The following is a 12,964-nucleotide window of genomic DNA, read 5'->3' on the forward strand; positions in this document are numbered from 1 at the left end:
GCTATGACAGTTCTAGAATCTTATTAATGGGAAAGCATCAGGCCTTCCATTTACAGTGAAAATTTGATACAGGGGCACAACATTTCAGCCGAGGAAATAAATAACATTTTTATGAAGTTGAACGTATGACTTTTGAGGTTTTAGAACTTTTTCCAAGATATCATAACAAATTATTGCCCCTTGGATGTGTTTCTAGAAAGTTCACTCTCACCGTGGCGGGTAAATATTACCTTCAATACATGCTTGTGCTTCCTTCAGCTTTGTGTCTTTGGCAAAATATAAAAAGCGCGACAGCTGCCCAAAGGTCCTAATTTTAATTTGTGGTACAGAGAGAGAGAGCAAAGGCTGTCCGTTTTTATCAACTTCTTTTGAGTTGGCTGTTGTTTCACTAAAAAAAGGGGGGAAAAAACTCAAAAGCCTAAGTTACCTGTATATCAGAAGTTAAAGACATTTCATGAAATTATTCTTATATCTCATTATAAAATTTAAAAAGGCTGTAAATACCTCCTACTATAAGCTGCTCTATTTTTCTCTCTCATCCACATTCAGACTATTGGACCTCGAACTTATTAACAAACAGCATGCTTAACATGATATATCTAGGAAGAAAGTTTTTAGCAATTCCCAGAATATCTACATGATCTGAGTCCCACGTTTTGGTTTTGTTTTCCCAGTACTGCATTGGGCAGCTTTAAAAAATCATTGGTTCCAAATGTGAAGAAGGAGCTGAAAATTGATATACAAGAAGCAAGAAGAACACCAAACTTCCACGACGAAAGGAAAAATACAGCAAGACACATAATAGTAAAGCTCCCAAGAATCCAGGACAAGGAAAAAATAATGAAGCTGGCAAGAGGGAAGAAACAGATAACATTCAAAGGAAAGCCAATCAGGCTGACATCAGACTTCTCCGAAGAAACACTACAGGCAAGGAGAGAGTGGAGGGACATAGTCAACAGACTCCAAGAAAACAGGTGCCAACCAAGAATACTCTATCCCGCAAAGCTCTCCTTCCTCTTTGAAGAAAGAATATGGACCTTCCCAGACAAACAGAAACTCCGGAATTTCATTACAACTAAACCCCCACTCCAAAAAATACTACAAGAAGTCCTAAAGCCAGAACCTCAGAGGGACGAATAACAATGAAAGAAGGCCAAAAAAAAAAAAAGTTATTAAAAGAATAAATAAATAAAATCAAAGGAAAGACAATCACAATGGCAAATACAGATGCTAACATATCAATATTAACTCTAAATGTAAATGGACTAAACTCTTCAATAAAAAGACATAGAGTTGCAGCCTGGATTAAGAAACAAAACCCAACCTTTTGCTGTCTCCAGGAAACATATTTAGCTACAAAAGATAAAAATAGGCTCAAAGTTAAAGGATGGAAAACAATCCTACAAGCAAATGGACCAAAAAGAAAGCAGGAACAGCTATACTTATATCAGATAAAACAGATTTCAAACTCAAAAAGATAAAAAGAGACCCCAATGGTCACTACATTATGATCAAGGGGACAATACTTCAAGAAGAAATAACACTCATTAACATATACTCACCAAACGAAGGAGCACCAAAATATATCAGACAACTGTTGTCCTCTCTGAAAACAGACATCGGAGAAAACATATACGTAGTGGGAGACTTCAACACACCACTATCAACAATGGATAGACCAACAAGACAAAAAATAAGTAAAGAAACCAAAGCTCTAAATAAGGACCTAGAGCAATTGGGCTTAACAGACATCTATAGAACACTAAACCCCAAAAAAACGGAGTACACATTTTTCTCAATCGCACACAGATCATTCTCCAGGATCGATCACATACTGGGGCACAAGACAAACATCAACAGATACACCAAGATTGAAATCATATCAACCATCTTTTCTGACCATGAAGGCATCAAACTAGAAATAAACCATAAAAAGAAGGCAAGGAACTTTCCTACCTCGTGGAGATTAAAAACCACACTACTGGAAGACCACTGGACTAATGAGGAGATCAAAGAAGAAATTAAAAAATTTTTTGAGGGCCTCCTCGGTGGCAAAGTGGTTGAGCGCTGGGTTGCGAAGCTGCCCGCAGCCTCTGCAGCGCAGGTTTGATCCCCGGTTCTTCCCTAGCCACCGGAGGAGGGTCCCACATGGTGCGCAGACCTCTCCTGCCGCCCGCTGCTCCCCTCAGCAGTGTACTTCGGTCCTTCTGCCTGTTCTGCTCCCCGCTCTGGCTCTGGTGAATTCTCTCACCCTCCCGTGCTTCTGACTGTACCCAGTGCTTGTATAAATAAATAAATAAATCTTTTTAAAAAAAAAATTTTTTTTGAATTGAACGACAAGGAGGACACCAATATCCTAAATGTATGGGATGCAGCAAAAGCAGTAATAAGAGGAAAATATATAGCAATAGAAGCTCACATCAAGAAACAAGAAAGAACTCAAAGAAACAACCTAATCTCGAAGCTCAAAGATCTAGAAAAAGAACAACAAAAAAACCCCAAAACCAGTAGAAGAAAAGAAATAATAAAAACCAAAGCAGAAATAAATGAAATTGAAACTAAAAAAACAATCCAAAAGATCAATGAAACCAAGAGCTGGTTCTTTGAAAAAATCAATAAAATAGACAAACCCCTAGCCAGGCTCACAAAGGAAAAAAGGGAGAAAGCACAAATAAACAGGATCATCAATGAAAGAGGAGAAATCACAACGGACACAGCAGAAATCAAAAGAATAATCAGTAACTACTATGAACAGTTATATGGAAACAAGTTTAACAATCTAGAGGAGATGGACAAATTCCTACAACTCTACAATCACCCAAAGCTAGATAAAGAAGAAATAGAACACCTAAACAGACCAATTACAAGCAGCGAAATTGAATTGGTAATCAAAAACCTCCCCAAAAACAAAAGCCCAGGACCTGATGGATTTACAAATGAATTCTACCAAACATTCAGAGATGAATTAGTGCCTATCCTTCACAAACTCTTCCAAAAAATTGAGAAGGAAGGGACAATACCAAACACATTCTATGAAGCCAACATTACACTAATACCAAAACCAAACAAGGACAACACAAAAAAGGAAAACTACAGGCCAATCTCCCTAATGAACACTGATGCAAAAATCCTCAATAAAATTTTAGCTATCGGAATCCAACAATGTATCCATAAGATAATTCACCACGACCAAGTAGGATTCATTCCAGGGACACAAGGATGGTTCAACATCCGAAAATCAATCAACGTTATCCAACACATCAACAAAAAGAAATATAAAAACCATATGATAATATCAATAGATGCTGAGAAAGCTTTTGACAAAGAGCAACACCCATTCATGATAAAAGCCCTTGAAATTCTTGGGATACAAGGAACATACCTCAACATCATAAAGGCCATCTATGACAAGCCAACAGCCAGTATCATTCTCAATGGTGAAAAGCTGAAAGCAATTCCATTAAGATCTGGAACAAGACAAGGATGTCCACTCTCACCACTGCTTTTCAATATAATACTGGAAGTCCTAGCCAGGGCAATAAGACAAGAGAAAGACATCCAAGGAATCCAAATAGGAAAAGAAGAAGTCAAACTATCACTATTTGCAGACGATATGATATTATACATAGAGAACCCCAAAAACTCCACAGAAAAACTAATTCAACTCATCAATCAGTTCAGTAAAGTGGCAGGATACAAAATCAACACGCAAAAGTCAGTAGCCTTCCTATACACAAACAATAAATCTGAAGAAGAAGAAATCAAAAAAACCATCCCTTTTGTTATTGAAACAAAAAAAATCAAATATTTGGGAATAAATCTAACAAAAGAGGTAAAGGACCTATACAAAGAAAACTATAAAACACTGTTAAAAGAAATAGAAGAAGACACAAAGAAATGGAAAGACATCCCCTGTTCATGGATTGGAAGAATAAACATTATTAAAATGGCCATCCTTCCAAAAGCAATATACAGATTCAATGCTATTCCAATCAAAATTTCAATGTCATTCTTCAAAGAAATAGAACAATTATTGATGAAATTCATATGGAATCACAAAAAACCCTGAATAGCCAAAGCTCTCCTGAAAAAAAAAGAAGGGAATGGAGGCATCACACTCCCAGACTTCAAACTATACTACAAAGCCATAATCATCAAAACTGCATGGTATTGGAACAAGAACAGACATACAGACCAATGGAATCGAATAGAAAATCCAGAAATAAACCCACAGATTTATGGTCAACTAATCTTTGACAAAGGAGCAAAGACTATGCATTGGAGCAAAGAAAGTTTGTTCAATAAATGGTGCTGGGTCGCTACATGCAAAAGAATGAAGCTTGACCACTACCTCACACCATACACAAAAATCAACTCAAAATGGATTAAAGAACTAGACATAAGACCTGAAACCATAAAATATATAGAAGGAAATATAGGCGAAACACTACGTGATTTGCACATCAAAGACATCTTTACAGACACATCACCCAAAGCAGTGATAGTGAAGGCAAAGATAAACAGCTGGGACTACATCAAATTAAAGAGCTTCTGCACAGCAAAAGAGACAATAACAAAAACAAAGAGAAACCCCACCAACTGGGAGAACATTTTTGCACCCAACACTAATGATAAAGGACTGATCACAAAAATCTGCAAAGAGCTGATGAGACTCAGCAACAACAAAGAAAATTATCCAGTCAAAAAATGGGCAGAAGAGCTAAAAAGAAACTTCTCTGAAGAGGAAATGCAAATGGCCAACAGGCATATGAAAAAATGTTCAACATCACTTGTCATCAGGGAAATGCAAATCAAAACTACCATGAGATACCATCTTACACCAGTGAGAATGGCACATATTAAAAAAACTAGCAACAACAAATGTTGGCGAGGGTGTAGAGAAAAAGGAACTCTTCTGCACTGTTGGTGGGAGTGCAAACTGGTCCAACCACTGTGGAGAGCTGTGTGGAGATTTCTGGACCTACTAAACATAGAGCTTCCATATGATCCAGCAATTCCACTCCTAGGTATTTACCCAAAGGACACAGAAACATCAATTCCAAAGAACACCTGCACCCCTATGTTTATAGCAGCACTGTTTACAATAGCTAAGCTTTGGAAACAACCCAAATGCCCAAAAATAGATGACTGGATCAAGAAGATGTGGTACATATATACCATGGAATATTACTCAGCATTCAAAAAAGATAAACACATGCAATTTGCAGCAACATGGATGGCGCTGGAAGGGATCATGCTCAGTGAAATAAGCCAAAAAGAAAAAGAAAAATACCGGATGGTCTCACTCATAGCAGGAATCTAGAAAACTTAAATAAGGGACCAGGAAAATGAATAACTATAAGAAAGTGAAAATCAAAATCAACAAAAAACTATGAACCAGAGACACTTTTAGGGGGGCGGGGGCGGGAGGGGAGGGATTGGGGTCAGAATGGGGGGGCTGCAATTGTATGGGGAATATAACAATAAAATTTATTATCTAAAAAAAAAAATCATTGGTTCCTTAGAGCATTCATGTTTTGAGGATTTTTATTGTTATTTATATAATGTTTATACCACAATAACTAATGGCAGTGATGTGCACTGTGTCCAAAAAATGTACATTTTCTCTAAAATAAAGAACTTTTCTTGACTACTCTGTGTTTATGAACACAGACATACATGGACATAGACATATGTATGTGCATATATTTGACAGCCTAGATCCTCTCTGTGGATTGGTTACTCCCACTCCAAACCCCCTAATTTGGCTTACTTTGTGATAGTAATTAGCTTTTCTAGATGGCTTTTTCTGATGAGAAATTTATCAGAACTCTTTTTTGCATTTCTATCCATCTAATGATTTTTTTTTAGGTTAGTATGCAGAAATATTAAGAAGTTTCTCTGGCAATGATATGTCTATAGATCTCCGTGATTACAGCATTAATTAAACTGTAGGTTTTTTTTTATTACTTCCCCTCGTAAAATGGCCCACATCTTAAGAACTGAGCTAACATATTTTAATCTGTAACACAGAAAATCAAATATGAAATTTTGCCAGTCCATCAGAAAAAAAATAACTTTGCCAGACTTGAGCTATCACCTAGCACCATTTCTCTAGAACAGAAACCAGAAGACAAAAACTGTGGGAGGCAGAGTAACAGCTCCCCACAAAATGCTTATGTTCTAATTTTGGACACCTGTGATTATGTTACCTTACATGGCAAAAGGAACTTGGCAGATGGATTAAGTCGTGGATCTAGAGATAGGGAGACTCGTCTGGAATATCCAATGTTATCCAGGGGATCCTTAAAGGCAGGAGTGGGCAGTCAGAGAAGGCGGTGAGATGGCAGAAACAGGTCTGAGTAATCAGAACCATGAGCCAAGGAATTCAGTGGCCTCGAGAAGCTGGGAAAGGCAAGAACAAATTTTCCTTCATCCGCGTGAAGGAGAGCAGTCCTGCCAAAAGCTCTACCTGGGCTGGCTACTCCGCTAAGTGGATGATGATAGGACTAAGTTATAGGCTGACCCGATGCCAGCAATGTCGAGCTGCTTAACTTGCAACTCAAGGAGAGAAGGAGCAGAGCAGACGGGACAGGCGACATTTCACGTTCCTTCTACACGTTGAAGCCTATAACTCAGAAGAGCAAGAAGGAATAAAATGCCAGCTAGACAGAGGATAGTTCAGTTTCTGGCTTGACCATTTCTAACATCTGAATAAAGAGCTCTTGGGAAGAAAAATATTGTATCCACCCTGAGAGGGCCAGGAAGAAATGCACTGTAAATCCACGGACTGATCAAGAGGCTTTTAAAATGGAGTTAAGGGAGTTACAATACGCAGCTTATACTCGAAAGCAAGAGAACAGAAAAAAGTCTCATTTCTTTAATTCCTGGTATCTAGCTTAGTGTCTAAACGTAGTAACTACTCTGTAAATGCATGTCTAACTCGACACATAGGATATAAGGCTACCATTGAGAAACTAGTAATTCTCAGAGACAAAGACCAAAAAGCTTAATAACAAAACATATGGCCACTGATCTCAGTATTATGATTTAGAAATTTTACCAAAATGCGATAACAGTAATAACAAGAGTTGGGTCTAACTTGGAGGTCAGGTAACTCAGTCCTTCATGATACAAAGCACAAAACTAAGAACCAGAGAGGCGTGAACTCTGAGTGAAGTGCATGTTACTGGGGGGAAGAGGGCCACGCTGGGGATTTTACAGCACATCATTCTCTCTCTCTCTCCCCCCCCCCATATATTATATATATACATATATCTCTATATATATTATATATATATATATCACTGAGACACAGCAAAGCAAGATTTGTAGCTAAAACACAGAATTAAAGCAGACATGATTCAAAAATCATAGCTCTACTAGAGAAGGAGAGAAAAAGAAACATATTGACAATTTTACAAAGTGATTCTCAATGTTTATCCAATCACACATTTCCCAAATTTTTAGGATTTAGGTCTGTTCAAAGTCCACATGGATGTTCAAAGTAGGGAACTAAGAATCTCAAAGTTCTATGTATCACCAATGGATGGTGTCACCATTGAGTGGTGTCCTCAGATGTCGTTAGTCCATAGTGGATAGGGCTTCATTAGGAAGTGTTTCAGGATTATTATTATTAATCTCATCCTGTCTGATATGAGCAAAAGCAGTTGAAAATTGGGGGGTCCACAGCAAACACTGGGAGTGCAGTGCCACAGAGACTGCACTCCCCACCAAAATAAATTAAAATTTAAAAATTCAATAGCTAGCGCATCTGGTCAAACAAAATATTCTTAGGTTTCAGCTGACTGACGGGGGAGAGAGAGAGATGCAGCCTAGTAAGTTATAGGCTTACTAAAATGAACCTGAGATATTTCTCCCCCAAAAAATGAACACAGAGAGATGATGACAAATGTTATTACAAGACAAGCAGCTGCACAGTGAGAATGATTCTAAAGGGTAAAGAATGAGGCGTGCAGTATGTGAGAAGTACTGTGCCTACATATCCACTTCAAAACAATTGCACAAAAGGAAAAACGGCTGATGAAATGAAAAGCCTTTTCAGTTTGTGACAAAAGGAGCAGTTTCCATGCTAGATGCCAATTAGCCTAATTCAGAAGGCCGAGCAAACTTTTGTTGACTGTTGCAGAGGGTACGTTTGGAGACATACATCCAGTGAGATGTGAGGCCACAAGTATAAATATATTCCCATAAACATCTTCAAAGATCAACAAAAGAGAGTAGCTTACCTATTCTGAACAGACTTTTGAGCATAGATAAAATTGACTTGGTTTGGAACGAGAGGACTGAGAAATTGTATATCCCCAAGAAGAATTTATCTATATTTTAAAACATCCAAGGATAGTCTTATTTAATAGAAACACATCCAGAGACTCTAAGTTCAAATCCTTCAGAATCACTTGAGCCATCAGACCTAGATCCTGAGCGGAAGGAGGGCAGCTTCCCACACTTTAGGTAGGACTTACATTGTACATGGTTAGCAGCTGAGAAAGAAATGTGCAAAGAAGGGGACAGAAGGGGCTGTATTAATAACACATTCTTCTAGCCATTGAGGACATCTCTCTTGTTTACATCACTTGTTATGTTCTTTGAGGTAGCAAACAACCGAGTGCTATAAGTTGCTAAAAGTTCTCTGGTTTAGAAGGTAGACAAAGGGGTATGTATGGTCAAGACCCAGGTGTGAAAACATTTGGTATTTTCTATGATTACCAAGGTCTTAGCTGAATCCTTAGCTTAACCTGTACCTAGCTGGTATTCCTCAAGCCATCCAGGCAAGATTTCTCCCTTCGCAAATTTTTTTCAGGCCTCCCTGGTGGTGCAAGGGGTTAAGACACAACCTATGAAGCTATCAGCAGACACTGCAGCACTAGTTTGATGGTGCAGCAGAACTCTCCTGACTCTCCCACTGCTCCTTCAGCAGTGTACTTCAGTCAATCTCTCTGTTCTGTTACCCACTCTGTCTCTGGTGAATCCTCTCACCCCCCACACCTCTGGCCTATACCCCAGTTCTTGTATGCATAAATAAATAAATCTTTAAAAAAATTTTTTTTTCATCCTTTGCAACATCCAAAGTACCAACCAACCAAAAGGTCAGAAACAAGAATAGATAGAAAGCTGGTCTAAGGAAAAATAAATAAATTTATATACATTGATTATATAATTGTTTATCATGTATAATTATAACATAAATATATAAATGTTCATTTAAAATAAACATATGTGATCTATTTTAAATAAACATATGGAAGGAAATTTGGTTGAGTAGCAAGGTTAGGCATAAGTCAACAGGAAATACTGGGAGTATAGTCACCCAGAGACTTCATCTCCCACCAAAATAAATTTAAATTTAAAAATTCAGTAAATAGTGTGTTTGGTCAAATGAAACAATTTCAGATTTCACCTGATTGCCTCCATCTTGCAATTCTTGGTTCAGAGATATTCTGAAATTTATATAGGTTAAATGATTTGCCCAAAGTCCACACCCAATGAACAAAAATATGTATTACAAAGAAAGCCAATTCTAGAAGCATTTAGCTGGCTTACCTGACAACGTAACCTGATTCAAATACTGAAGGGTGCAAGTCTGTTTTCCATTCCAGTGGTTCCATAAAAACATATTTTGACTCCAGGGGATATTTATAGATAAAACTCTCCACAAACATAATAATTTCCTTCAATATCACTTCATTTAGAGGGGTAATTTCCAAGGCTCCAGTCCCACGTCCAGCAGCAGTCCACTGCGCTGACCTGGTCAGTGCCACACCCATGGGATCCGTCAATGTTCAGATCTGAGTTTAACACCCACACTACATCAGAGTAGAAAGAATTAGAGACAGACCTTTTCATTGGGACATTTTTCATAGTCAAGATTTTGAAGTATACTACCCAACCCACATTCTTCTTATTAATCTGAGAGGCTCATTTTGTTAGTTATCTAATTGTTCTTGCTGTTAGTTATCTAATTGCTCTTGAACCTTGCTGTGAAATATATTTTTTTCTGAAAATTATAGTACACATTGATCCTATTAATGAGACTATCTGAACAATCCAAACATTGTACTCCCTGTTCACAATGTCCTGCCCAGAATATTCTATTGTAATTCACAACTTTCTTAAGAGCAAATGTAGGGCCTCCCCGGTGGCGCAGCGGTTGAGCGCTGGGTTGCGAAACTGCCCGCGGCCTCTGCGGCTCCGGTTCGATCCCCGGCTGCTCCCCGGCCACCAGAGGAGGGTCCCACATGGCGCGCAGAGCTCTCCTGCCGCCCGCTGCTCCCCTCAGCAGTGTACTTGGGTCCTTCTGCCTGTTCTGCTCCCCGCTCTGGCTCTGGTGAATTCTCTCACCCTCCCGCACTTCTGACTGTACCCAGTGCATGTATAAAACGAAAACAAACAAACAAACAAAACAAATAAATAAATAAATAAAACATGCCTCTATTAAAAAAAAAAAGAGCAAATGTAAGAGATGTGAGAACAAATGAGCATCTTTTTATCCTGTTTATCTAAATTGGTAATCAAAAACAGCATAGCGTTAATCTTTTAAACAAATTCAAATTAATTTTTTACCTCCTCTAAATCTCAAAAGTTCCCTTTGTGGAAACAGATAGTAATCTTTTAAAAAGAGAACATTATCAGCAACGTTAGTTAAATGAGCCAAATTAGGAAACAAGTTCTGACATGAATCCATAATGACTATTCAAAGCTGTTTTTTTTTTTCCTTCCAGATAATCTGTACTTGATTGATTTCTCATTGGTAAACTATTCTCATTGATAATAACTGATCATTAAGTTCTTCCAGAATATTAGAATTGCTGTAAATGTTTCTTAAAATTTAGTTTTCCCTTCCATCGCTATTACAAAAACTCAGAAGTATCAAGATTCCCAATAAATGACTTGGAGGTTTTACTTTCTGTACTTTATTTAATCTTGAAATCCGGGACCAGGAACATGTAAACTCGGTGATCCTCGAGGGGGCTGTACTGGCTGCTGGGAAGCAGTGCAGAAGGATTATACAGACATTTTATTATCAAAACAATAGCAAGGGGGATCCCTGGAGCTTAGTTATAAGGACCAAGAATGCCACATGCCCTGAATATGCAGATCAGTCACCTAAGAGAAAGAATTTCTCTGTAATCTGCAGGCATCTACCAGGGGAAAAACTCCAGGTAAATAAAACCTGAGACTAGAACCTATTTCTACTTGAAAACCACAACACATTTTTTCCACAGTTTTAATAGATACTGCATTTTCTAGGATTGGCACCATCATATAAATTAAACTAAACATTGCCTTATAAGGAAATTTACCAAGGGCTCAGTATACTGGAAAATCAGAGCATTGACTAACAATGCTACTCACACAATTCAAGTTCAGTGACCTATCTGTATCCCTCTGCATTTGCAGCAGGGCACTCAGGGGAGTCTACGCTAGGCTGGAGGATCTGACTACACCATCTATGTTCCAGTGTCATGGCACCTGGGCATTTAACTCCTGATGTTTTCTCACAATTTTTTTTCCATTTAATTTTTCTTTATTTTGCAGTTAGAGCACTATCACCACTTACTTCTATTCACATCTGTAAGATTACCTATGATTTGATTTTAGCACAGTAAAGCAGGCATTACAAAATACAGGATCAGACAGCATTGAGAACAACTGATAGGTGTGTGCAGGCACGCACAGACCTTAAATAAAATGTACATAATTAGGGTACAAATTTGTTCTGTGCAGTTGTTTTAGAATTCAAGTGTTTTCTATTTCAAGATTCCAAACACATAAGTAAACACATGTTCACGTGTAACATTCTTGAGTTCTCCAGTATTATGAAAATATGAATAAATCATGAATAAATAGTTTGATCTTATACTGAAAGGCCTGGGTAGACCTATTTGTTTTTAACTGAACCCTAACGTGTTTTTGGCATATAAAACTATGTATGGTGTGGGCATCATTTACTCCTTGCACTGTTTTAAAGAAAAAAAAAAAAAGAAATTGCAATGGGTTATAAAAGACTATTGCAGTCTTTTACAGAATTTAGTAACTTCCTGGAAGATATTTTAAAAGGAGCTAAGAAAGGCAAAAAGCTCTCTCTTTCCATCATGACAAAGTTTCATAGATTCAAGTCTATTAAAATTATTTTTCTGAGCCTAATAACCAGGAGCTGCAGTAAAGGACAGGCTTGATTCAAGATGACTCCTTAGCTTAAGACCTTAAGACTTCCTCAGAAGGCAAGGACATGATGGGGAGCAAAGGAGGAACAAAATCCCAAAAGAGAAAATGGCTTTGTGGGTTTAACTGAATGAGTTTTCAAAAGAAACAGAGCAACCTGGTGTTTTTCTTCTTATATGAGAATTTCTGGCAGCTCCTTAATTTGCCAAGAGAACTAAAACTACAGCAGACTTTCCACTTCTTCCGGTGTCTTCAACTCTGGTCAGTACAACACAGGAAAAATAAGACAGGCTGCTCCCCAATTTCTACCCACAGTCAATCCATTACATTCTTTGACCTAAAAGCCACAGTTACAATGCAGCCATGTGGTACATTGAATGAGAGGAAGATTTTAAAGAAGTTTAAGGATTAAAAGGAAATAAAGTTCTTGCGTTCACTTTCATAAACAGAATCTCTGTGGACTCCGCTCTACTAATCAAACATTGAGTAGAATTTTATCTTATTTTATATATTTTTACATCATTTTTCACTTTTGCACAATGTATGCATTTTCATCTTGGTTATATTCCCCACACAATTCCCACCCCCCCCCTTATTTTCACCCTGATCCCTACTCCCCTCCTCTCCCCCACAAAATGGAATATTACTCAGCAATCAAAAAAGATAAACTCATGCAATTTGCAGCAACATGGATGGAGCTGGAAGGGATCATGCTCCGCGAAATAAGCCAGAAAGAAAAAGAAAAATACCGGATGGTCTCACTCAGCAGGAATTTAGA

The 12,964-nt window shown here is 37.9% G+C and overlaps 1 protein-coding gene across 1 annotated transcript in view; it reads right to left on the minus strand.

Annotated features, from left to right (window-relative positions):
• The window catches only part of ODAD2 (outer dynein arm docking complex subunit 2), a gene marked incomplete at both ends in the record, with an annotated part of 128,600 nt that extends 118,812 nt beyond the window's left edge, over window positions 1–9,788 (minus strand). The window contains 2 exons of the mRNA XM_084254063.1: window positions 231–388; window positions 9,565–9,788. Coding sequence (XP_084110189.1) covers window positions 231–388; window positions 9,565–9,788 — 382 coding nt within the window. The remainder of the gene's footprint in view (window positions 1–230; window positions 389–9,564) is intronic.
• Window positions 9,789–12,964: the final 3,176 nt, after the last annotated feature.

This window comes from Talpa europaea, assembly GCF_964194135.1.
Source record: "Talpa europaea genome assembly, chromosome: 14".
Lineage (NCBI taxonomy): Eukaryota > Metazoa > Chordata > Mammalia > Eulipotyphla > Talpidae > Talpa > Talpa europaea.